Source organism: Oncorhynchus mykiss, chromosome 12, assembly GCF_013265735.2.
Source record: "Oncorhynchus mykiss isolate Arlee chromosome 12, USDA_OmykA_1.1, whole genome shotgun sequence".
Taxonomy (NCBI): Eukaryota; Metazoa; Chordata; class Actinopteri; order Salmoniformes; family Salmonidae; genus Oncorhynchus; species Oncorhynchus mykiss.
The window spans coordinates 34,134,186-34,158,652 of record NC_048576.1 but is presented as its reverse complement, the minus strand read 5'-3'; the positions used below and the strand labels follow the sequence as shown (position 1 = coordinate 34,158,652).

The following is a 24,467-nucleotide window of genomic DNA, read 5'->3' as shown; positions in this document are numbered from 1 at the left end:
GAACAGCCATTCACAACAACCTTAATCCGTCTGGCGCAAATAGCTAAATGAGAGAACAGCAATGTGATTCACAATGCGCTGCGTAGATTTCAATAATAAGTGATATCTGTATCGCCGTAGACTACACCACTACTTTCATCCTTACCTCCATGCGTTTGGATGCCGACAGCAGTCGCACCATTGGAAGACATAGCTTGGACTGTAGCCTACAAAAGCCTATTTCTGCTCTTTTACCGAGCTCAAGCAAACACATTTGGTGTGTCATCATAGTCTACGTTTTTTTTGTAATCCCTGACATGTAATCCGTTAGTACCCAACCCTGTTTATTGGTTAGGATAAATATTCCAAGCTCCCTTTTATTTCATTTTAAAACTAAAATGCTTGAAAGCACTTCGAAGCATGATTCACTCGTATGCTGTGTGATGACATGAATGAATGATTGGTACAGTAGCCCATATATTGAAATATAGACCTAAGTAAGTTATGGTATTAACATTAAACAGGACGCGTTCTAAGAAATTCAGCATAATGGTGGTTATACAAGGTACCTACTTACTATAAGAAGCCTACAAATGATAATGATAATTACAGGAAAAAGAGGACCGAGCACGTCCCCATTCTCATCGACGGGGCTGTAGTCCACTACAGGTTGAGAGCTTCAAGTACCTTGGCGTCCACGTCACCAACAAACTAACGTGGTCCAAGCACACCAAGACTGTCGTGAAGCCTGTCGTGAAGCCCATTTCCCCCTCAGGAGACTGAAAAGATTTTGGCATGGGTCCTCAGATCCTCAAAAAGTTCTACAGCTGCACCATCGAGAGCATCCTGACGGGTTGCATCACTGCCTGGCACTACAGAAGGTAGTGCGAACAGCCTAGAACATCACTGGGGCCAAGCTTCCTGCCATCCAGGACCTCTATAATAGGCGGTGTCAGAGGAAGGCCCTAAAAATGGTCAAACACTCCAGCCACCCAGTGATAGACTGTTCTCTCTTCTTCGCACGGTAAGCGGTACCGGAGCGCCAAGTCTAGGTCCAAGAGGCTTCTAAACAGCTTCTACCACCAAGCCATAAGACTTCTGAAAAGCTAATAAAATGGCTACCCAGACTATTTGCAGTGCCCCCCTTACACTCCTGCCACTCTCTGCTGTCATCTATGCATAGTCACTTTAATAACTCTACCTACATGTACATATTACCTCAACTAACCGGTGCCCCCGCACATTGACTCTGTATCGGTACCTCCCTGTATATGGTCTCGCTATTGTTATTTTACTGCTGCTCTTTTAATTACTTGTTGCTTTTATTTCATATTCTTATCCGTATTTTTTTAAAACTGCATTGTTGTTAGGGGCTCGTAAGTAAGCATTTCACTGTAAGGGATACACTTGTTGTATTCGGCACATGTGACGACTAAAATTTGATTTGATCACTACTTATTATGACGATCATAATTGTAATAAAAATAAGAACAAGGAGGGTATAGGAGCAAACACTGTGTGCCTATTGTCTGAGACAAACAGGTGCGGTTACATTACGATATCATTTTTTCTGCCTGTTTGGAACAGTGCAAACACTAAATCAATTATAAATAATACTAGAGAGTCTGTCCTAGCAAAAAAACATTGCAAAGCCTTTATTACAGCATAGCAAAAACCAAAAACAGCTGAATTTGTGAAATTGCTTTATCCAACATTGTGAGGCTTGGTGCTCACGGAATCAGAAGGATATTAAACAAAACACTAACTGGCAACAGACACAGGAGCTGTCGTATTTCTGCAGATATATATGGATGAAGCCAGGCACGTTTAACAGTAATGGTATTGATTATAGACCTAGTTGAGGTTTCCTCACTCCACTGCCACCTCTGCCTCATTGTTCTCAACACCAGTATGCTGAATTAGTCCACTGAGACACGTGCGAAACAGACAAGTGTCTTGTACACCCATGACATTTTTATATATATATAACTGTTCGACTAAAGAAATCTCGGTTGACCAACAGCCTATCAACCAAACAAATCGACTAAATGGGGTCAGCCCTAGAGGAGTACCACAGTTACAATACCAGCTCCCTATGTGTAGGGCTCATCAGGCATAGTCAGGTAATATATACTTTACAGAAATATAAAAAGGATCATGCAAGACTTACTGAGTTACAGTTTATATAAGGAAATCAATTGAGTCAATTGAAATAAATTTATGAGGCCCTAATCTATCGTTTTCACATGACTCGGCAGGGGCGCAGCCATGGGTGGGCTACTGGAGAGCCAGGCCCAGCCAATCAGAATGCATTTTTCTCCACACAAAAGGGCTTTACTATTACAGACAAACATTTCTGGGATCAAGGTAATCGAGGAGAGACGGTGAGGAGAAGGAACGTGGAAGAAAATGTGCTTGTATGAAATGGGACTCCTCTCATCCTTACAGGTGGTGGATCCCAAAATACATGTGTAGAGTGATATCAAAATGTAGCTAGTTGTGCAAGACATTTTCTAGATAAAAGGATAAATAGCATATTGTTTAAATGTCCTTCACAAAAACAACTTCTTCAAACGGTGTGTGGCAGCAATCTAAATTTTTTCACAAAGAACTCTAGTAGGATACACAACTATCCCGCAATGAAAAGGTGTCTATCGAGGAGGGGAGGACACTCTTCCACTCTTCTCAACCAGTTTCCGGGTCACAGAGGAGAGGACAGACTTTTACCCAAATGAGACAAGGCCTCTGTGTTGGTTTTGTTTAGGGGGGATTGGGTGGAGAGAGGGGAATGAATGTGCATTATTTAAAGAGAATGTTAGGGTGTAGTCTGGTTCTAGTAATAGCAGACAAGGTTGATTGCTGGTTGTGATAGATGGAAGAGGATGCACGTTGCCCCTAGACACTGATCTAAAGGCCAGTCTGCTGTTTTCACTCCTAACAGAGAGAAGAGAGTGTTATCAGTGGATGGTCTATGATATCACGACACACATCTACCTTAATACAGCTGCACCACCACAACCTTTTGAAGAATGAGAGGTAGTTCAGCAAGATCCATATATGTCTGTCTGTCTCCATGTCTGTGTCAGTGTGTGTGTGAATCTGTGTTCATTCTGTGCCCGGTGCAATCAATCACTTTGATCTATTGGAGGTGAAATGTTGCATGCCCTGAATTGTGCTGTGATTGGGCAGACAGTGGATTAGGTGGTCTGGTAAATCCAAACACACACTGACATGTCACATGTGATATTCATGCTGTGTTTTTATCATTAGTGTTTGTTTTCATGCATAAGGCTGTGTTTGTCCCATTTCTGCTGTCACACGGGGAGTCCCACACAGAGAGCAGAGCATACTTTAAAACACTGCCTTCAGATTCCTGGGTCACCCTACTAACACTACCACGTTTTAACTGGGCTAACCTTTCATCAACACTTTCACATAACACTAGTCGACACTGGGGTTTAGGATTTACTGAATTATTGGGTTTTACCAGAAAATGATCCTAATCCATTGGATAATTTGTCAAGTTACACACATTTTAGCTAGTCTGTATAATGTTTTTAAAGACCATTTTATAAATGGTACACATGTAATTGCATTTTGCAACCCCGCTCCCCCAGTCGTCCCAACATGGTTTTGACCAGTAAACTTTTGCTTCACTACACGCTCCACTGCTTGGATTGCTGCAGCAAGAAAATCCACGTGTCTATCCTATAATGAAAAGGCACCGCAAAATAAAATTCAAGGAACTTGTTCATCTATTTTGATGTGCTGCTGTAACATTTGTATTGGCGTTTCATGTCCGATGAGTTCAGGGTGTTGATATCATTTGAAATGTGAATCATGAGCAAAGTCATTGTAGCATCTTCCCCTGCGAGAACCATGACCATGGTTTGACTTAGCTTTGCTGTACCGCAGCCAAATAGCCTGTCAGCAGCCAACCAAAAGGTTGCATCGTGTCCATTACAATGCAGAAAAAGGTATGTCTAGACCAAATCTTTCAACAGTTATCTATATTACCGGAGCTTCATGTTATTCTTTCTAACTTTTTCTATGGCGGATTCACGGCTGCAATTTATGGAAGATGACAAAACTTGAGATAACAATAGCGAAATCCGAGATACTGGTTTCCCCTATCCATCTGTGGCAAATCCAGCATGTAAAAATTATAATAATAAAATTATAATAACATCGATCAAAGTTAATTTGTGTTACCACCTGGTGAATCTGCCGTCTGTTCATAAAGATATTAAATCATTCAGAATAGCCTACTACACCATGATAAGGCCTATAACTGCCTAGCTGTGGATTGTGTGTAGATCCTGTGGCAAATCTGTCAGTGAACAGCATGAAGACAAAACAGGACTTACACTATTTAAAATACAATCGCGGTTAAACAGGTTTGAAAGCAAATTGCTCCTGCAGAAAAGAGAAGACTCTAATCTGACTGCTGTAGGCAACCAACATATTTGATCAACTTCCAAATATTGTTTCACAAAAGTAAAAAACAAGAGAGATAAAGGCTTTTTGCACGAACACATCAGCCATCACCGGCTAGTGAGCGGTGCATGATTGGGTGATTCAGTGAAACTAGAAAGCATAATTTCCTCCTCATATTGCAGCCTACAATATGTCTCCACACACCTAGTCCTAGACTATTGATGGATTCAAGACAAGGCTGTTTTATTAAGCTCAGATTCTCAGTTTGACAGTGTCAAAGTCACCTGTCATTTTAATCATTTGTGCAGTAATAAAAAATATCCTTCCAAAGTCTCCTGTAATGTAAAATTAGGCAGAATTATATGAAATGCGTTTATAAAAAAAGGCAGTTTTTTTCCCAGACCCTAGGCTACTAGGGTGTTCCCCATGTGTGCAACTTCTGGAAGTACATCTACTCCACTGATCTATGCCACCACGCAATTGTGATGATATGCATGCAGTTTTTTCCCCCCTCATGCGATCCGGTACTTCTGAGCTCCCTAGGTTACCCCCCTCTTGCGCTCACATTTTGTTCTGGCACATCCCGTTTTACCAATTAAGCACTGCTTACCTGCCAGTGTTTTGATTGGCTGTGATATTCGCTTATTATTTCTCCCGCCGGATTGGCATCTGTTGTCAAAATTGGAAAGCTGTTTTAACTTTGTGGCTGTGGAAATCAGGTCAAGTGGCCAATAACAAAAAAACGAATTCCTGGTTGCTAAAATTCTACACTGTTTGCTGAATTTCAGTGTGTGAGAAAATCAGCACGGAATAGTGTAGTGAATCAAAGTGCCATCTAAATCGTAGAGAAATATATAATTTTAATACCAAAAATGATCGTTTGACCAGCTGTTGGAAGCTGGTGGACCAAAACCGAAAGCAAAAAGGCTCAAACGCAAGTCTCAGCCATGTTACTGGAATTATGGAATGGGAGTTTCAAAACATGTCCTCGATTGAAATGAAATTGACAGCCAACCGTGGTGCTATCTAACAAACCTGAGAGAGATACAACCAGACTTCGTGCAGAGAGAAGAATAATAGCACCACAAAACCATCCATAACAGACGTTGCACCTCACGAAATGCTTTGATGAAATATCAAATCATCCAGAACCATAACCTGAGGCTAACGCTCATTCCTGAGAGAGTCAAACTCATCTGTCACAATAACACAGCCTTACAGGTTTAACCCAGTTAGACATAGATAGTAATAACATTTCAGTGCCATCTGAGGTTGCAGGCTCAATGGCTGCAGACTTAATGGCCACTGCTGATAGAAAGGGTGTTCTGCATTGAAATGTGCCCCCATCATATTTCCTGTGTCATGTTCATATTAACAGATACTCTAATGCCCTCTAGCGTTCTGACTATGCCAACACTGATTCAGGTCCTCAAGTGCAGAATTAAACTAATTCTAATCAATCAAGAACAGAATATCAGTGTTTCCCCTTGGATTTTTTTCAGCAGCAGTGACAAAGTTAGAATAGGGAGGGGAGGGGGTGGGGTGGGGCAACGGTATGGTCTGTGTCCCAAGTTTTTGCTGTTTTAAAGAATATGCTACAATTCTACACATTAATGCCACATTAATGCCATCTTAATGCCATCTGAGTGACTCGAATACTATTAAAAAAATAAATATATACAGTACTGTTCAAAAATATGGGATCACTTAGAAATGTTCTTGTGTTTGAAAGAAAGGCTATTTTTTTGTCAATAAAAATAATACAGCGAAGAAATTGTTAATGTTGTAAATGACTTCTGTAGCTGGAAACAGCTGACTTTTAATGGAATATCTACATAGGCGCACAGAGGCCCATTGTCAGCAACCATCACTCCTGTGTTCCAATGGCACATTGTGTTAGCTAATCCAAGTTTATCATTTTAAAAGGCTAATTGATCATTAGAAAACCCTTTGCAATTATGTTAGCCCAACTGTTGTTCTGATTAAAGAAGCAATAAAACTGGCCTTCTTTAGACTAGTTGAGTATCTGGAGCATCAGCATTTGTGGGTTCGATAACAGGCTCAAAAATGGCCAGAATCAAAGAACTTTCTTCTGAAACTCGGCAGTCTATTCTTGTTCTGAGAAATGAAGGCTATTATTAAAGATGGGCAAAATAACACAGACACTGGACAGAGGAACTCTGCCTAGAAGGCCAGCCTCCCGGAGTTACCACTTCACTGTTGACATTGAGACTGGTGTTTTGCAATCTAATTTACATAGGTATTCACACCCCTGATTCAATACTTTGTAGAAGCACCTTTGGAAGCCATTACAGCTGATTACAGAGTCTTTCTGGGTAAGTCTCTAAGACCATTCCACATTGGGATTGTGCAAAAACATTTCATTATTCTTTTCAAAATTCTTCAAGCTCAGTCAAATTGGTTGATCATTGCAAAACAACCATTTAAGGTCTTGCAATAGATTTAAGTAAAAAACAGTAACTCAGCCACTCAAACACTCACTGTATTCTTGATAGCAACTCCGGTGTAGATTTGGCCTTGTGTTTTAGGTTATTGTTAAGGTGAATTGATCTCGCAGTGTATGGTGGAAGACCGACAACCAGGTTTTCCTCTAGGATTTTGCCTGTGCTTAGTGCCATTCTATTAAAAAAAGATATTCTGAAAAACTCCCCAGTTCTTAACGATTACAAGCATACCCATAACATTATGCAGCCAGCCCTATGCTCAAAAATATGGAGTGGTACTCAGTAATGTGTTGTGTTGGACCAAAATATTGTATTCTTTACAAAAAGACAATTGCTTTGACACATTTTTTGCAGAATTCATATCGTGCCTTGTAAACAGGATGCATGTTTAGGAATATTTGTATTCTGTACAGGCTTCCTTCTTTTCACTCTGTCAATTAGGTTGCAGAGTAACTACAATGTTGTTGATCCATCCTCAGTTCTCTCATATCACAGAAATGAAACTAACTGTTTTAAAATTACCATTGGCCTCATGGTGAAAACCCTGAGCGGTTTCCTTCCTCTCCAGCAACTGTGTTAGGAATGATCTTTGTTGTGACTGGGTGTATTGATACACCATCCAAAATGTAATTAATAACTCAAAAGGGATGTGTTCAATGTCTGCTTTATTTTGTTTTACCCATTTACCAATCTACCCATCTTTGCAAGGCATTGGAAAACCTAACTGGTCTTTGTAGGTGAATCTGTGTTTCAAATTCAGAGATTCAGTGCCCCATCTGCCTGTTTTGCATGTTATTTTGACATTAATACATGTCACATATGTTTGAAAACAACGTAAACAAAATATATATATATATATATATTTATATAAATAATTGAGTTAAGCAAATCAGCTACAGTTGAAGTCAGAAGTTTACATACACCATAGCCAAATACATTTAAACTCAGTTTTTCACAATTCCTGACATTTAATCCTAGTAAAAATTATCTGTCTTAGGTCAGTTAGGATCACCACTTTATTTTAAGAATGTGGAATGTCAGAATAATAGTAGAGAGTGATTTATTTCAGCTTTTAATTTATTTTATCACATTCCCAGTAGGTCAGAAGTTTACATACACTCGATTAGTATTTGGTAGCATTGCCTTTAAATTGTTTAACTTGGGCCAAACGTTTTGGGTAGCCTTCCACAAGCTTTCCGCAATAAGTTGGGTGAATTTTGGCCCATTCCTCCTGACAGAGCTTGTGTAACTGAGTCAGGTTTGTAGGCCTCCTTGTTCACACATGCTTTTTTCAGTTCTGCCCACAAATGTTCTATGGGATTGAGGTCAGGGCTTTGTGATGGCCACTCCTATACCTAGACTTTGTTGTCCTTAAGCAATTTTGTCACAACTTTGGAAGTATGCTTGGGGTCATTGTCCATTTGGAAGACCCATTTGTGACCAAGCTTTAACTTCCTGACTGAGGTCTTGAGATGTTGCTTCAATATATCCACATCATTTTCCTTCCTCATGATGTGAAGGGCACCAGTCCCTCCTGCAGCATAGCACCCCCCACAACATAATGCTGCCACCCCCGTGCTTCACGGTTGGGATGGTGTTCTTCGGCTTGCAAGCCTCATCCTTTTTCCTCCAAACATAATAATGGTCATTATGGCCAAACAGATCTATTTTTGTTTCGTCAGACCAAAGGACATCCCTCCAAAAAGTACAATCTTTGTCCCCATGTGCAGTTGCAAACCGTAGTCTGCCTTTTTTATGGCGGTTTAGGAGCAGTGGCTTCTTCCTTGCTGAGCAGCCTTTCAGGTTATGTCGATATAGGACTCGTTTTACTGTGGATATAGATACTTTTGTACATTTTTCCTCCAGCATATTCACAAGGTCCTTTGCACTTTCACACCAAAGTATGTTAACCTCTAGGAGACAGAACGCGTCTCCTTCCAAAGCGGTATGACGACTGCGTGGTCCCATGGTGTCAATACTTGCGTACTATTGTTTGTACAGATGAACGTGGTACATTCAGGTGTTTGGAAATTGCTCCCAATGATGAACCAGACTTGTGGAGGTCTACAATTTCTTTCTGAGGTCTTGGCTGATTCCTTTTGATTTTCCCATCATGTCAAGCGAAGAGGCACTGAGTTTGAAGGTAGGCCTTGAAATACATCCACAGGTACACCTCCAATTGACTCAAATTATGTCAATTAGCCTATCAGAGGCTTCTGAAGCACTGACATAATTTTCTGGAATTTCCAAGCTGTTTAAAGACACAGTCAACTTAGTGTATGTAAACTTCTGATCCCCTGGAATTGTGATACAGTGAAATAATGTCTGTAAACAAGCGTTGGAAAAATTACTTGTGTTATGCACAAAGTAGATGTCCTAACCGACTTGCCAAAACTCTAGTTTGTTAACAAGGAATTTGTGGAGTGTTTGAAAAACGAGTTAATGACTCCAACCTAAGTGTATTTAAACTTCTGACTTCAACTGTATATTGTTTTAAAAAGGCAGTAAATGAGGCTGAATGAACTGTTTTGTGGCCAGACAAGGCTCTGCTGCCAGACAAGGCTCCAGGTGTAGCAGTGGTAAGATGTTGGGACAGCTTTATGTAGGCCCTAACAGTTTGTAGGCACTATTTGTCACCGTTATAGTGCAATTAATGTGTTGTTTAGTGTTGTGGCTTTGCCACTTTTTTTTGCCCCACCAAGAATTATATGCTAAAAAAATAAATAATAATAAAATAGCCACTGATTTAATAAAGACATTTCAGCTTTTCATTTTTTATAATTTGTCAAATAAAAAAAAACATATCCACTTTGACATTATGGGGTAGTGTGCAGGACAGTGACCAAAAATCTTAATTGAATCCATTTTAAATTCAGGTTGTAACAACAAAATGTGGGGAAAGTCCAAGGGTGTGAATACTTTCTGAAGGCACTGTATATTCTTGCCATGTAACTACTGTGAAAAAAGTCCATGTATTTAAAATGTGTAGAATGAACATGAAAAAAAAAAAATGTAAGAAAAAAATGTTATTGTCGGCATCACATGCTGATATGAGCATCAATCATTTGATTGGATTCAAGTGGTTCTCATCCACCACACCTCGCACCAGTCAGACACAGCTGAGGTTTTCCCTCACAGTCTCAAAGCCAAAACACTAAGGCTAACACTCAGATGGTGCTATTGTGAACTATGGTGGCACTGACCGGTTTACTGACACACTATTCCCTTTTACCTAGAGTTAGTTGCAATCTGCTTTGTATACACTTCAACCAGCTACCCGAATGCTCTGGCAAAGGTTGTGACTCATGAGGCTGAAATGTTGACAAACATACAAGTGTTACTTTGCAAGTGAAGTTTGCGGGAGCTTCTTCTCCTTTATTCAACATTTCCTTAAGTCTTAATGTAATGATATTAAAGGGATCTACGCTGACTTTTATTTAAGTATTTATTTTTACAAATATTTTAGGTAATAAAACTACAATTCTTAATTTTTCTTGACGCACTGGTGCTCCTAAATTGAAATTACAAATCGCACAGCAAAATAGGAGCATATGCGAGAAAAATGGTCTCACTGTAGAGCCCTGTGGAGAACATTTCAACTTTACCTTTCACTTTTATACATAAGTGATGCTGTTCTGACAGTGCTTCCGAGTGCTTCCTCATAGTTGGATAGATCGCAGGTTGCACAGTAACGTAGTTGCACAGTTGAATTCCAATATAAAATGAATTCTCTATGTAGAACCAAAGTTCATAACCATCTCCGTGAGAGTTCTCAGTCATTAAGAGGAAATGAGTTAAGTCATATTTGAGAGCTCTGTGTGTGTGTGTGTGTGTGTGTGTGTGTGTGTGTGTGTGTGAGAGAGAGGACTGAATGAGCTGCTCTATGAGGGCCTAGTCCACAGAGTAGAGACACACAAGCCAGCTCCCACAAACCACCACAGCAACCCCCCACCACATATCTAGCACCTCAACAGGGTCTCCATGGCAGCCGGAGCAGGCAGCCAATCAGCAACTGCCGTAGTTGCTCTGATTTCAGATCCGTGGGAGGCAGAGAAGAAAAGGGGGCCCTGTTGCCCCGCTATTAAAACCCGATAGTCACACAGTGGCTCATTGTACTATGTGCATGTCACAGTGTGTGTGTGGGGGGCATGTATGGGACCGTCTATGTATTAGATTAAATCAGTGACTTGAGAAATCAGTTGGCTGACTGGAAACCACACTTTGTTCTTTAAAAAAGAGGAAGTGTCTGACTGCTTCTGCCATCACACAATATCAAAGCAAAGACATGAAAACAAACTCACCCTAAAAACTGAATAAAATTTCATTTTAAGGCATGGTTATGAAATATGACTTTTACAAGAGAAATGGTCTTTACTCCATACCCCAATTCTACAAATACGTGGTCTAAACAGTAGCACAGACAGCTTGGTAGTTAAATCTTTTAGTAGTTTGATTATGAGCTCCCGAGTGGCACAGCGGTCTAAGGCACTCCATCTCAGTGCAAGAGGCGTCACTACAGCCCCTGGTTCGTATCCTGGCTGTATCACATCCGGCTGTGATTAGGGCAGCACACAATTGGCCCAGTGTCGTCCGGGTTTGGCCGTCATTGTAAATAAGAATGTGTTCTTAACTTGCCTGGTTAAATAAAGGTTCAAACATTTTGATGGGGTGTTTGGCGGATTCCTGATACTGATACTGTAACTCGGTGACCCCCCCACCCTTGGGTTCCTGTAACAACTCAGCAATTCATCCCCCTCAGGGAGAAGACCACTCCTCTACCACCCCTGACACACACACAAAGAGCAGCAAGTCAGATGACACACACACACACCAGATATACAGAGTCCCCTATGTATTTATTTGGACAGTGAAGCTTACAATTTAGCTCAAAACTCAGTTTGGATTTGAGATCAAATGTTTCATATGTTTAACCATTTAGAAATGAAAGCACTTTATGTATCTCATCCCCCCATTTCAAGGTGTCATACGTTTTTGGAGAAATTCCCTTGTGTATTAAAGTAGTCAAAAGTTTAGTATTTGGTCCCATATTCCTAGGACACAATGCCCAAATCATTGTGACTAGAAACTTGTTGGATGCATTTGCAGTTTGTTTGGTTGCGTTTCAGATAATGTTGTGCACTATAGAACTCAATGGTAAATAATGTGTGTCAATTTGGAGTCACTTTTATTGTAAATTAGAAAATAATGTTTCTGAACAGTTCTACATGAATGTGGATGTTACCATGATTATGGATAATCCTCAATCAATAGTGAACCATGATAGGTGAGAAAGTCAGAGGCATAAATATCAAATGCCCCCCAAAAATGCTAACTTCCTCTGTTATTGGTAATGGTGGAAGGTTAGCATGTCTTAGGGTATGATCTTTGTGCCTCTAACTTTCACACTGTTGAGATAATAGGAAACCTATTGCAATAATATTAATATCACTAATAGAATAGACGTGGCCATTTACGATGAGAGTGGGTGGACCGGCGGCCATCTTTACAGTAGTAATTAGATGTTAAAATTGCAATTCAATAAAAATGTAAATGGTGTAGCATTCTAAACAGCAGTGGTCTGAAGGGATAGATCCATTCTATGATTATATTTCTATGATTGAAATGCCACCCACCCTGTATTCAAGAGCATGTTGTGTCTCAACCAATTGAGGGCATAGCACAAAAACCTCAGATGATGTAGAATAGGGTCTAACCTGCAACATATGCGTATATGAAAACAAATTTAGTTCACAAGTTTAGGTAATTGATGTCAAAAAGGTGCTATACATAAGATTTTTTAAATTGTTATTTCAGAAAATGTCCATAATATACTGCATCTGCAGTAATAGCGGAATGACTGTTTCACAGTATTACTTACATGCCAGTGTTGTGATTGGCTGTGATATCTGCCTATTGATTTCTCCCGCCTGAGCGGCATCTGTTGTCAAAATGGGAAAGTTGTTTTGACTTTGTAGCTGTGTTATCAATGCATTATGTGCCAGTCTAGAATTCAGCCAATGTCAAATTGATGATCTAAGGAAAGAGAACACAGAGCCGAAAGGTACTGTAGACTCTATTCATGGCAAGGTGGAGGTGGAGCCAAGGGAGAACAAACAGCTTAAAGAAACCTTGCTTGATATACAGTGTCGATCAACGCGGGACAATCTAATATTTACAGGGATACCGGAGAATGACAACAGCAGAGTCTGTAAGGACACTGTCTGAGACTTTATGTCAACTCAATTAAAACTGCCCACAGATGTTGTGTGCAATGTCACTTTCTCCAGAGTCAATAGAATGGGTAAGGCCTCTGGAAATAGGTCACAGGCTATTATTGCATGTTTTGACAAATTTAAGCAAAAGGAAATGACAAAGAGCAGGGGTAGAAAACTCAGAAACACTGATTTTGGAATGAATGGTAACACACCCCCCCCCCCCCCCCCCCCCCCCGAGATCAATGAAAGGATTTTTTTTTTTTTATCCCGTCATGAAGGAAAAGCGTTGCCTGAGTCAAAAAGTATCCATGGTGATGGTTAAACTTTACATCAACGGGCAACTGTATCGGGACTCCAGAGTAACTCCCTGGCTATTTTAATCCAATGTTCAAATCTGAGTTTGTGTTGTAGTGTATCATGACAACTTCAACTATAATGAATACATGCTCTATTGATCTCTACTTGATAAGGAAAGGGCTGCATATGGCTCTACGGTGTCCTCTCTGGATGTATGTAGCCCTTCCTAACAAAATACATGAGCTTTTTAACTTGGTCAACATAAATAATCATATTTTGGCTTTGACCGAAACGCATTTAGATGCATCTGTAAATGATGGGCAAATAAACATTAATGGATATAGTCTACTGAGAAGAGACAGGAATGGTGGGGGTGTAGCACTGTACATTCAGAATAATATACCTTTTAAGAGGGATGACCTTAATGTATGTCAAATAGAGACACTATGGGCTCAAGTACATCTGCCTCACCAGGCAGCCATATTGGTAGGATGTGTATATTGACCTCCTAGCTCTAAGGTGTCCTATCTGGATGACTTATGCACTGGGTTTGACCAGACCACAGATAGTAACATAGATGTAATTATCTTGCGAGATTTTAATATAAATTGCAAGGATCATAATAATTTGAATAGAACAAAATTGATGATATTTGTTTCAAAACCACAGTTCTCGGCATATGGTTAATGATACTACTAGATCATCAACTAAGATGGGTCATCGTTCAGACACATGCATTGATCTGATCTTCTGTAATATACCATTGCAATGCTTAAAAGCCAGATCAATGCTAGTGGGCTGGACAGACCATAATATTGTGACCATAACCATAAACACCAAGGTTCCAAAGAAACTCCCAAGGATTGTGGTCAAGAGAAATATGTAAACATTTAATCATGAACTATTCCAAAATGATTTGGCTGCTGTACCCTGGGAGCTGATTTATCTAGAGGATGATTTAAATCACGCTACAGACTGTTTTATTGATTTGCTCACTGAGGAAATGGACCATCATGCCCCCAGTAAGAAAGAGTACAGTTGGGGCACGTCCATCTCCATGGATTGATGAACTGGGTGAAGCTTTTTCTCAAAGAAATATGTAGAAAGTCTTAGCAGCCAAATCTGAACAGAATTATAGAACATTGTGTTTATGCAGTTAAAATTAAATCGCAAGGGAAAAAAACATTATTTTAAAACAATGCTTTCATTGATTGGAAAAATGATTCTAAAAAATAATTTTAAAAGTATGGAATACAGTTAAGGGCTTACTTGGTACATCTTTCTCATCATGCCCATCTAGTGTGGAGGTTGGCAGGAGAACAATAACAAAACAAGCTGATAGTGTCAATTTTGCTGATTTTTTTACAAAGATATTTGATTTACTGAGCAATAATGTAAACACACAGTCTTCCTAACAAGCTATTGTCCAAAGGATTGATGATCATATTATGAGCAACAAGACCTGCTCCTTTAGTCTACAAATGGTGTCAGTAGGAAGTGTTAAATCTATTGAAGTCATTACCCGATGGTAAATCTACAGGTTATGATCTTATGGATTATTTTTTTTCTTCGCTATGCTGTTCCCAGAAATACATATTTAATTGGTCACTGGAAAAGGGGATGTTGCATGTATGGAAGCATGCTAAACTGTGTCCTATTCCGAAAGACGGCAAAGAACCCATTACTCCTGCCAATAGTCGACCAAATAGTGTACTCCCTTCACTCAGTAAGATATTGGAGAGTATCGTGAGTAGACAAATATGGGAGTACATGGAAAAGAATGATCTGATTACAGCCCAATCAGCATGCTTATCGCAAAAACCATTCCACTACCACTGCATTGGTTGACATGATTGACCAGTGCCTCAATGCTAATGGATAATGGCAGGTTTGTGGGGGTACTATTTTTTGATTTTAGTACAGCATTTGATTAATTTTGACAAAATTAATGCATTATGGTTTTAAGTAGGTAGCATTGAATTGGGTACAGACATATCTAACTGACAGGAAACAGTTCACCTATATCAATGGTTCATTTTCTTCCCCTCATGCTTTAAACTGTGGAATACCGCAGGGCAGCTGCCTTGGGCCACTTCTTTAATTAATATATACCAATGACCTTAATTATGCCTTATCTGAAACTCAAGTTACGATATTTGCAGATGATACTACAATTTATACAGCAAGACAATTGGTTCAACAGGTACAGTAAGCTTTACAAGGAGATTGAGAATATCAGGGAGTGGGTTTGCTGGAACAAACTTGTTTTAAACACCAAGGAAACCAAAGTTATGTTGGTCTATTCCACTAGGAAAAGGCCAACACAGCATGGGATACAATTAAGTATTGGGGGGGGGGGGGGGGGGGGGGGGGGGAGTACAAATTGAGGAAGTGGCAGAAACCAAACTACTGGGAGTGCAGCTAGACAACTGATTATCATGGTCGTCTCAAATAACTACTCTATGTAAAAAAATTAAAAAACAGTATGCGTGATCAGAAGGATAGCTAACTATTTACCAGGAAAGATTCTTAAGCAAATTACACCATTTAAAAACAGTCAAACTCTATTCAGTTGGTAAGAGACAGACATTCAGTAAATACTAGGAATATATTGTCCACCATCTGTGTTATCCAGACAGAAAAGAGAAATGGGAAAAATAACATTTCGATATAGAGCAATAATGAAATGGAATAATTGAACTGAGCAAACCAGAAACCTTTAAAACCATTTAAATATAATACACAGGAAAGTTGTGCTGGACTATGGTAGATGAAGAATCAAAATATATTTTTAGACTGTATTTATCAGGTCAATATGTTAGTGTATTATGTCTGTATCAGTGTGTTATGTGAAAATGTGTTCATATTATAAATTGTTTTTTAATGTTTAAGGACTCTTGGAAGATTAGTCCAAGTGAGGACTAAAAGAGATCCAAATCAAATCAAAATCTAGTGGAAATCAGGTTGAGTGGCCAATATAGAAATACCTCTCATTTCCTGGTTGCTAAAATTCGACGTTGTTTTCTTACAAACTTAAATTGAGCGAACAAACAATGTAGAGAATCATTGTACCATCTAAATCACTGCGAAATTATTTTCAATAACATAAAAACATCATTTTTACAGCCGTTGGAAGCTGGTGGTTCAAAACCTTGAGTAAAAGGCTCAGGCGCGAGTCTAAGCCATATTATAGGAAATGGGATGTGGGCGAGGGGCGATATTTGTTCTGAATGCAACCAAGTGCTATTGCAATTCATCTAGCTTCCACATTGGGGCGCAATTCAGGGAAATTCTAGGTGTAGCACCTTTAAAGGATTCCAAAATGTCCAATTATTATTTATTTTTTTAATGTATCCAAGAAATTGTAAAATAGGTTGTCAACCCTGTTTGTAAGATTTAAATGATATCAAACTAAGCCGTTCATATTTTCCAGTGATGAAGACATTGATGTCTCATGGTATGGTGGGGTATGCAAAGTTGGTCAACTTTGAGCACTTATCTCGTGAATGTTTTGGCATTCAGGTCAAAAAAGTCCCTTTCTAACCACTTCTTCCATGGGCAAACATGTATGGAAAGTTGTTTTAATCAAAATGGATGCTGTCAAAAAGTGATGGAATTCAAATGGATTTACCCTTTCAAAATCCACATTCTAGCCTGGCTTCTCTCCTCATTACAAACTCTTCACTTGAGCTCAGCAGTTTAGAACGTGAGCCTGTACTTATTGTTCACACCGTCGGCACAAGCTATTGTGTGCGTGTCATTTCCCCACAAACACACATCCTGCCTGCCAAGATGACACGCTGATCACCAAGGTAACACCACAGATAGGCTGTTAGTGCCTGTTCTCAACGGCCTGAGTTAATAGCCAAACAGCTTGACTTCCATATTTAAGCACATTCTCTAAATGGCTGAAATAAATGGGAAATATCTCATTTTAAGTCAGTCTCCTTACAAAGGGACTAAATTATGACATAAGCCACATAAATTATCCTATGTGGGGAAATGGAGGGTGTATGTTGCTCAGAGGACAGCAGCCTCAGCTCAATGTAGTATAGCCTACAGTACTGAGCTGTCAGGGCCAGACACACACACACACACACACACACACACAGCACATGTAGGCAAAGTACAAAAACATATTCCATAGACACACACGTTACATTGGGTAACAGCTGGCTGTGTTGTCGGCATACCAGCTAAGCAGGACGGGCCTCGACAGGCCCTGCATTTCTGAGAGGAGAGAGACGTGGATAAGGAGATGAACGTGATATAAAATTAATCTCCAGCAACGTGACAAAAATAGGGTTTGTTCTTCACTCTTCCAAAGGAACCCTGCTGTACAGCAGCCACGGTGCGGAGTTCACCCTCATTCTAATTGCATTAGGTTAACCAAAACAACATGCAATGTCATGGTGTCAAACGTATAGTACACATAAAAGTAGAGATGGGAGTTGGCTGTAGCTTTTGTCATTATTGTTGTTAGTTTGTCATTGCTCATGAAGAACAGAGGAAGTCTAACAGGCAGGGAACTCGAAGCAGATGCAAATCCTCTTCTCGCCACCTTTTGAGGTGAAATACAATCTCAGCCAAGGTGTGCATTACCATGGAAATCATGCATGCATGCATCTTATCAAAGAGAGTGACTGGACTCCAACTGACCTCATTTTCTCTGAAAAAGACAAGTGACAGGAATGAGCAAAACTCTATGGTCTGATGGCTTGGTCCCAAGTCCCATACCATTCATCTGGAAGTGTTTCCCCTATATTAATTTAGCAGTGGCGCACTGCCTAGACTAGCTTTTAAGATCAGAGTGATCTTCCTCAGATTCTCATCAGATCGTCCGAGAAACGTCCAAGGTAACTAGCGAGCTTGTAATCCTGTAAGTGTAGACAACCATATTCATAGATGTAATAATTGTTAGCTAAAATACAGTAACATTACACTAGATAAATAATGATTTGGGTTAATATAGAATTGGTTGGTGAGGTCATTGAGATCCCTAAAAAAAAAAAAATCCACAAAATATATTCACAGTGCAGTTATCACAAAACTACCACTAACAGGGGTGGCAGGTAGCCTAGTGGTTAGAGCGTTGGGCCAGTAACTGAAAGGTTGCGTGATCGAATCCCCGAGCTGACAAGGTAAAAAAAAATCTGTCGTTCTGCCCCTGACCAAGGCAGTTAACCCACTGTTCCACGCAACCTTGTAAATAAGAATTTGTTCTTAACTGACTTGCAAATGCATGAAAGACTGCAAATGCCATTTGTGCCACAATGCGCACTACTGAAAACAGGTGCATCTTCCTCATCAATATCAATGTTCATCGTTTACTCCTGTTTCAACAGGGATTCCCTTAATAATGGCAGTTGAGACATACAGTTACCAACATTAGAAAGCTACAATTATTTCATTTTTTAACCAATAGAAACCCACGTGGAGGAGTTTGTTTTCTTTTGCCCTGTGTTTGATTTGTGAGCTCAGCTTAAAAACTTGGTGGGCAGGCTTTTGTTAAACCCTAGACTAATGAAGAAACAATTTGCCTTCATCAAAATAATGTTTTTGTTGCATATTTCAGTCTGGAAACTGCCTAGGTTTAGGGGGAGTTATCAATGTAATCTATTCTAAATGGCACACTAGCGGTTCGCAAAAAAGCTTTAAATAGACGAGACAAATGTATTATTCCAAACCGTGGTTGGAACGCATATTCCCCTACTTTAAATCAACCAGTTCATTTTGAATTTGCGATAAAGATGTTGTGATTTGTCAAGAAATGTATCCCAACAGTTTTTAAAGGCAGTGCGTGTGTGTGTGTGCGTGTGTGTAGAGGGAATGGTCGGATAAAATCGAGTGAGCGACATGTAATGGAGGGAAAAGAACTGATCACTTGGCTAGGTTTATTTTTTGTTGCGAGTCGCTAATGCACATAACAAATAAAAGAAACCATAGACAAGTTTTAATTCAAGTTGATTCTTTGGGACAAAATTTCACTTGCCCGAAGCCACCTGCACACCTTCATTGCCCCCCATGTCATTTTTGTGATAAAACAAAAAAATATCTATATTTTTTTTATATATAAACAGTTTTAACGCTAATATTTTTTTTTCCATTTGTCACTTTCAAAATTGAGCCGAAGAGATCAAATTCAGCGTCACTCGATTTTCAGATGAGTTTCAAAGGAAGAGAACACAATAAAATGTTTATGCATTCTGAAGTATAATGTCCTTTAAAAAAAGTAACCTGAAGTGACCTTCTTAGTCATTCAACAACTTGGTAGCCCACTTAGTTGCCCACTTTAACTCAAAGTCGGGCTCGTGAAACCTGTTCTCAAAATGACTAACTTACGACAGTTTATTTTGTAACTGTTTCCTGCTCAGCCCTCTCAACAACAGAACTGATTGTCTCAAATCAACATTGAAGGTAAATCTGCATCTGGTTGACTGACAGACCCACAGAGTGTATTGGAATTCATTGTCTATTCACCTTATTCAACCATTTGCTCCTGCAAGTGAATGTTATGTTTGTGAAACACTAAGGACATGCTGATGCTGTCTGTCTGAGAGCCAGACTGGATTGTGCCGCTAGAATTTAGATTGTCATTGCTCTAGCACCTGGTCATTAGAGGGACGAGGAAGCTGCACACTCTCTCCATTATCCCTAATGAACCACTCATCCATTTCAAGTCCCTCTCCTAGGGTACTTCCCTCGATACACGTGCATCATAGAACTATACACAGGTAAATGCCAAAATAAAAGAAACACCAGCATAAAGTGTCTTAATATGACGAGCCACCAGAACAGCTTCAATGCACCTTGGCATAGATTCTGCAAGTGTCTGGAACTATATTGCAGGGATGTGACACCATTCTTTTACAAGAAATTCGATAATTTTGTGTTTTGTTGATGGTGGTGGAAAATGCTGTCTCAGGCGCCACTCCAGAACCTCCCATAAGTGTTCAATTGGGTTGAGATCTGCTTATTGAGAGAAACACACTTTAAACCCCTCTTTCAAAGTTACTGAGATCTCTTCTTCTGGCCATGGCAAAATAATGGGAAACGTGACCCTAAGCATGATGGGATGTTAATTGCTTAATTAACTTAAGGAACCACATCTGTGTGGAAGCACCTTCTTTCAACTTTGTATCCCTCATTTACTCAAGTGTTTCCTTTATTTTGGCACTAACCTGTAGATACTGCCCCTCTCTAGAAGAACTGCCCCTCCTTACTTTCAGGCTATGCTCAAACCCTACTCCCCAACCAGAGTACTCCGTTCTGCCACCTCAGGTCTCTTGGCCCTCCCACCCCTACGGGAGGGCAGCTCCCACTAAGCCCAGTCCAAGCTCTTCTCGGTCCTGGTACCCCAATGGTGGAACCAGGTTCCCCCTGAAGCTAGGACAGCAGAGTCCTTGCCCATCTTCCAAAAACATCTGAAACTTCAAACAGTATCTTAAATAATTCTCCTCACCTCAACCGCTCCACCTTTTAATTTTAAAAAAAGTCAAAAGTTTGGACACACCTTAAACATTTAAGGGTTTTTCTTAATTTTTTCTACATTGTATAATAATAGTGAAGACATCAAAACTATGAAATCACACATATGGAATGATGTAGTAACCCTATGTTTTAAACAAATCAAAATATATGTTATATTTGAGGTTATTCAAAGTAGGCTGCCTTTGCCTTGATGACTGCTTTGCACACTCTTGATATTCTCTCAACCAGCTTCACCTGAAATGTTTCTCCAACAGCCTTGAAGGAGTTCCCACATATGCTGAGCAGTTATTGGTTGCTTTTCCTTCACTCTGCAGTCTAAATCATCCCAAACCATCTCAATTGGGTTGAGGTTGGGTGATTGTGGAGGCTAGGTCATCTAATGCAGCACTCCATCGCTCTCCTTCTTGGTCAAATAGCCCTTACACAGCCTGGAGGCGTGTTGGGTCATTGTCCTGTTATAAAACAAATGATAGTCGCACCAAGCGCAAACCAAGATGAGATGGCGTATCGCCGCAGAATGCTGTGGTAGCCATGTTGGTTAAGTGTGCCTTGAATTCTAAATAAATCACTGACAGCGTCACCAGCAATGCACCACCACACCTCCTCCATGCTTCACAGTGGGAACCACACATGCGGAGATCATCCATTCACCTGTGTAACCTTTATTTAACTAGGCAAGTCAGTTAAAAACAAATTCTTATTTAAAATGAAGGCCTACCGAGGAACAATGGGTTAACTGCCTTGTTCAGGAGCAGAATGACAGATTTTTACCTTGTCAGCTCATGGATTTGATCCAGCAACCTTTCGGTTACTGTCCCAACGCTCTAACCACGAGGCTACCTGCCGCCCCTTACAAGGACACGGCAGTTGGAACCAAAAATCGCAAATTTGGACTCAAAGCAAGTCTCTTCTTATTATTTAGTAGTGGTTTCTTTGCAGCAATTTGACCATGAAGGCCTGATTCACTCAGTCTCCTCTGAACAGTTGATGTGTGTTACTTGAACTATGTGAAGCATTTATTTGGGCTACAATTTCTGAGGCTGGTAACTCTAATGAACTTATCCTCTGCAGCAGAGGCAACTCTGGATCTTCCTTTCCTGGGGCGGTCCTCATGAGAGCCAGTTTTATCATAGCGCTTGAAGAAACGTTCAAAGTTCTTCAAATTTTCCAGATTGACTGACCTTCATGTCTTAAAGTAATGATGGACTGTTGTTTCTCTTTGCTTATTTGAGCTGTTCTTGACATATGGACTTGGTCTTTTACCAAATAGGGCCATCTTCTGTATTCCACCCCTACTTTGTCACGATACAACTGATTGGCTCAAACACATTAAGGAAAGAAACTCCACAAATCAATTTTAACAAAGCACACCTGTTAATTGAAATGCATTCCAGGTGACTACCTCATGAAGCTGGTTGAGAGAATGCCAATTGTGTGCAAAGCTGTCATCAAGGAAAATAGTTGCTACTTTGAAGAATGTCAAATATAAAATATTTTTTGATTTGTTTAACACTTTTTTGGTTACTACATGATTCCATGTGTTATTTCATAGTTTTGTGAAAAAAATAAAAACGGGTGGTGAAATTGCACTTCACCCACCTTCTAGCTTTGACTCTATGGACAGCTACATTATTGAGGAAAATTTTACTTTATATGCCTGTGATGTGGTTGTCCCGCCTAGCTATCTTAAGATGAACGCACTAACTAAGTCGCTCTGGATAAGAGCTTCTGCTAAATTACTAAAACGTAAAATGATTAAAATGTTAAGTTGATCTTTTCCTTGATGTCATTTAGTCATGTGTGAACTGCCATGTCAAACATTCCCTGTGACTGACAAAACCAGAACAAAGTATTGCCTAATAAAGCCCAACAACCTGAGTAAATATTGACAAACTCCTTCAAGGATGCAATGTGGTTTTACCTGCTATTGTGGAATCTGGTGCAAAGGTTAACACTTTCCAACAATCTTTACTCAAACTTCACAGCCACAATCTCGTTCACTTATAATGCACTGTCATACAGTGCAGGCCATAGGCTAGTTATAGAGATGGTGCAACACCAGTCATTCTCTCATGATTGTTTTATCAGTGCCATTGCCATAAAACTTTTGACTCCACAAATAGCACCTTCCAGTGCTGTGTAAACCTCAACTGATGTGACCAAGCAAATAAATATATTACCTGAAGAGGAGTCTTCATGGTCGGAGCTCAAGTAGCCTTCACTGCGTCTGTCTGGAGTGCTGCACCCGGAACCACCGGTAAGGGATGCAATGAAGGGCGCAGGTATGCAGGAAGGAGACTGCCTCCCATCATCACTGGAGTCGAAATCTCTACTCTGGCGGAATGGGCACAGGGTGTCCGGGTAGGGTTTCGACCTCTGGCTGTCTCTGGTGGTCGTTTTGGTGTTCACCAGGTTGCTCTTGACGAAATTCTCATTGAGCTCAGCATCCTCGTATTCATGGTCACTAGCCTCCCTGCTGTTGCTATCAGTACCGGAATTCAGTTTCCCTATTATGCGGCCGATGCAGTTTCCATCAGCTTGAGAGAGCCCTTGTTTCTGGAAGCTTGGCTTTCGCGGGGGTGCGGGGGGGATAAGTTTACCTGTCCTACTACTGATCCTGGTCGGCGGCTCTGGTTTGCTGCCTGGCGTCTGTAGTTTCATGCTTGCACTACCAGTACCAGGCAATTTCATACTTTCGCCGTCTACTTTTTCATTATCCCATTTCCTGTCTGTTTCTGTCTTTGGTAATATAGGTTCAACATTCAAGTTTTCGTCTGTAGTGTCTTCCCATCTTTCCATGTCAGAACTTTTCTTCTGTCTAGCGATGGTGGTCTGTAGGTATATCACCTTGAATTTCTCCTCCGACAGCGCCTGCTGCAGCGTTTTGAGATTCGCTTTACGTGTTTCTAGCTCTGTCTCAACATCTTCCACCGAGATTAAATCCATTTTAGGTGCTTCCACGTGAGGAAATTCCCTTTTCCAATGTTTTTCGAATTCCTCTTGCTCCCACATATTGTCTCCTGCGAAGATCGTCGATTCCGTGTAATTGCCCCTTGAGGAAATTGTTCCCTTTACAAACAGTATTGATTCTGTCGCAAATGGAACCTTTTATCGGCTAAAATTCCCACAAACTCATTCCATACTTGCCACTCCGTTGTACATTAACACACACACTTGTTAAATCTCCAAAGCAATCGCTTGATCAGTTTGGTATATCCAAATAAAAAGTTTCGAGTTCCGGTAGATAGTTGGTGACGTAAACCAATTAAATGCGACAGTCGTATGGCGCGTTCAAATCAACTGGAAACTGGTACATCTCCGACCGCCGACTTCAGTGCGTTCAAGTCAACTGGGAACACGGAGGGATACGAGTTCCGAGTGGGAGAAATCATTTTGAACGGTCATCCTACTCGGGAACTCGGCTTCTTTCTTGACCTCCGAATATTCTACTTGAAGTTCACTGACGTCATGATTTGACCTCGTTTTTTTCAGAGTTGCCATGCCTTGAAAGCACCAAAAGTGATGATGGAGCATTCTTTTTTAGATTGAATGTAGCAGATTTTTACTTGTGACCTTACCTGCA

The 24,467-nt window shown here is 40.2% G+C and overlaps 1 protein-coding gene across 2 annotated transcripts in view; it reads right to left on the bottom strand.

The window, feature by feature from the left end:
- abr (ABR activator of RhoGEF and GTPase) overlaps positions 1-24,145 on the bottom strand; it is a 225,502-nt gene extending 201,357 nt beyond the window's left edge. For both annotated transcript variants that reach the window (XM_036937431.1, XM_036937432.1), the window contains exon 1: positions 23,065-24,145. In XM_036937431.1, the coding sequence (XP_036793326.1) occupies positions 23,065-23,896 (832 nt within the window). In that variant the 5' untranslated portion in view covers positions 23,897-24,145. The remainder of the gene's footprint in view (positions 1-23,064) is intronic.
- Between the last annotated feature and the right edge of the window lie 322 nt (positions 24,146-24,467).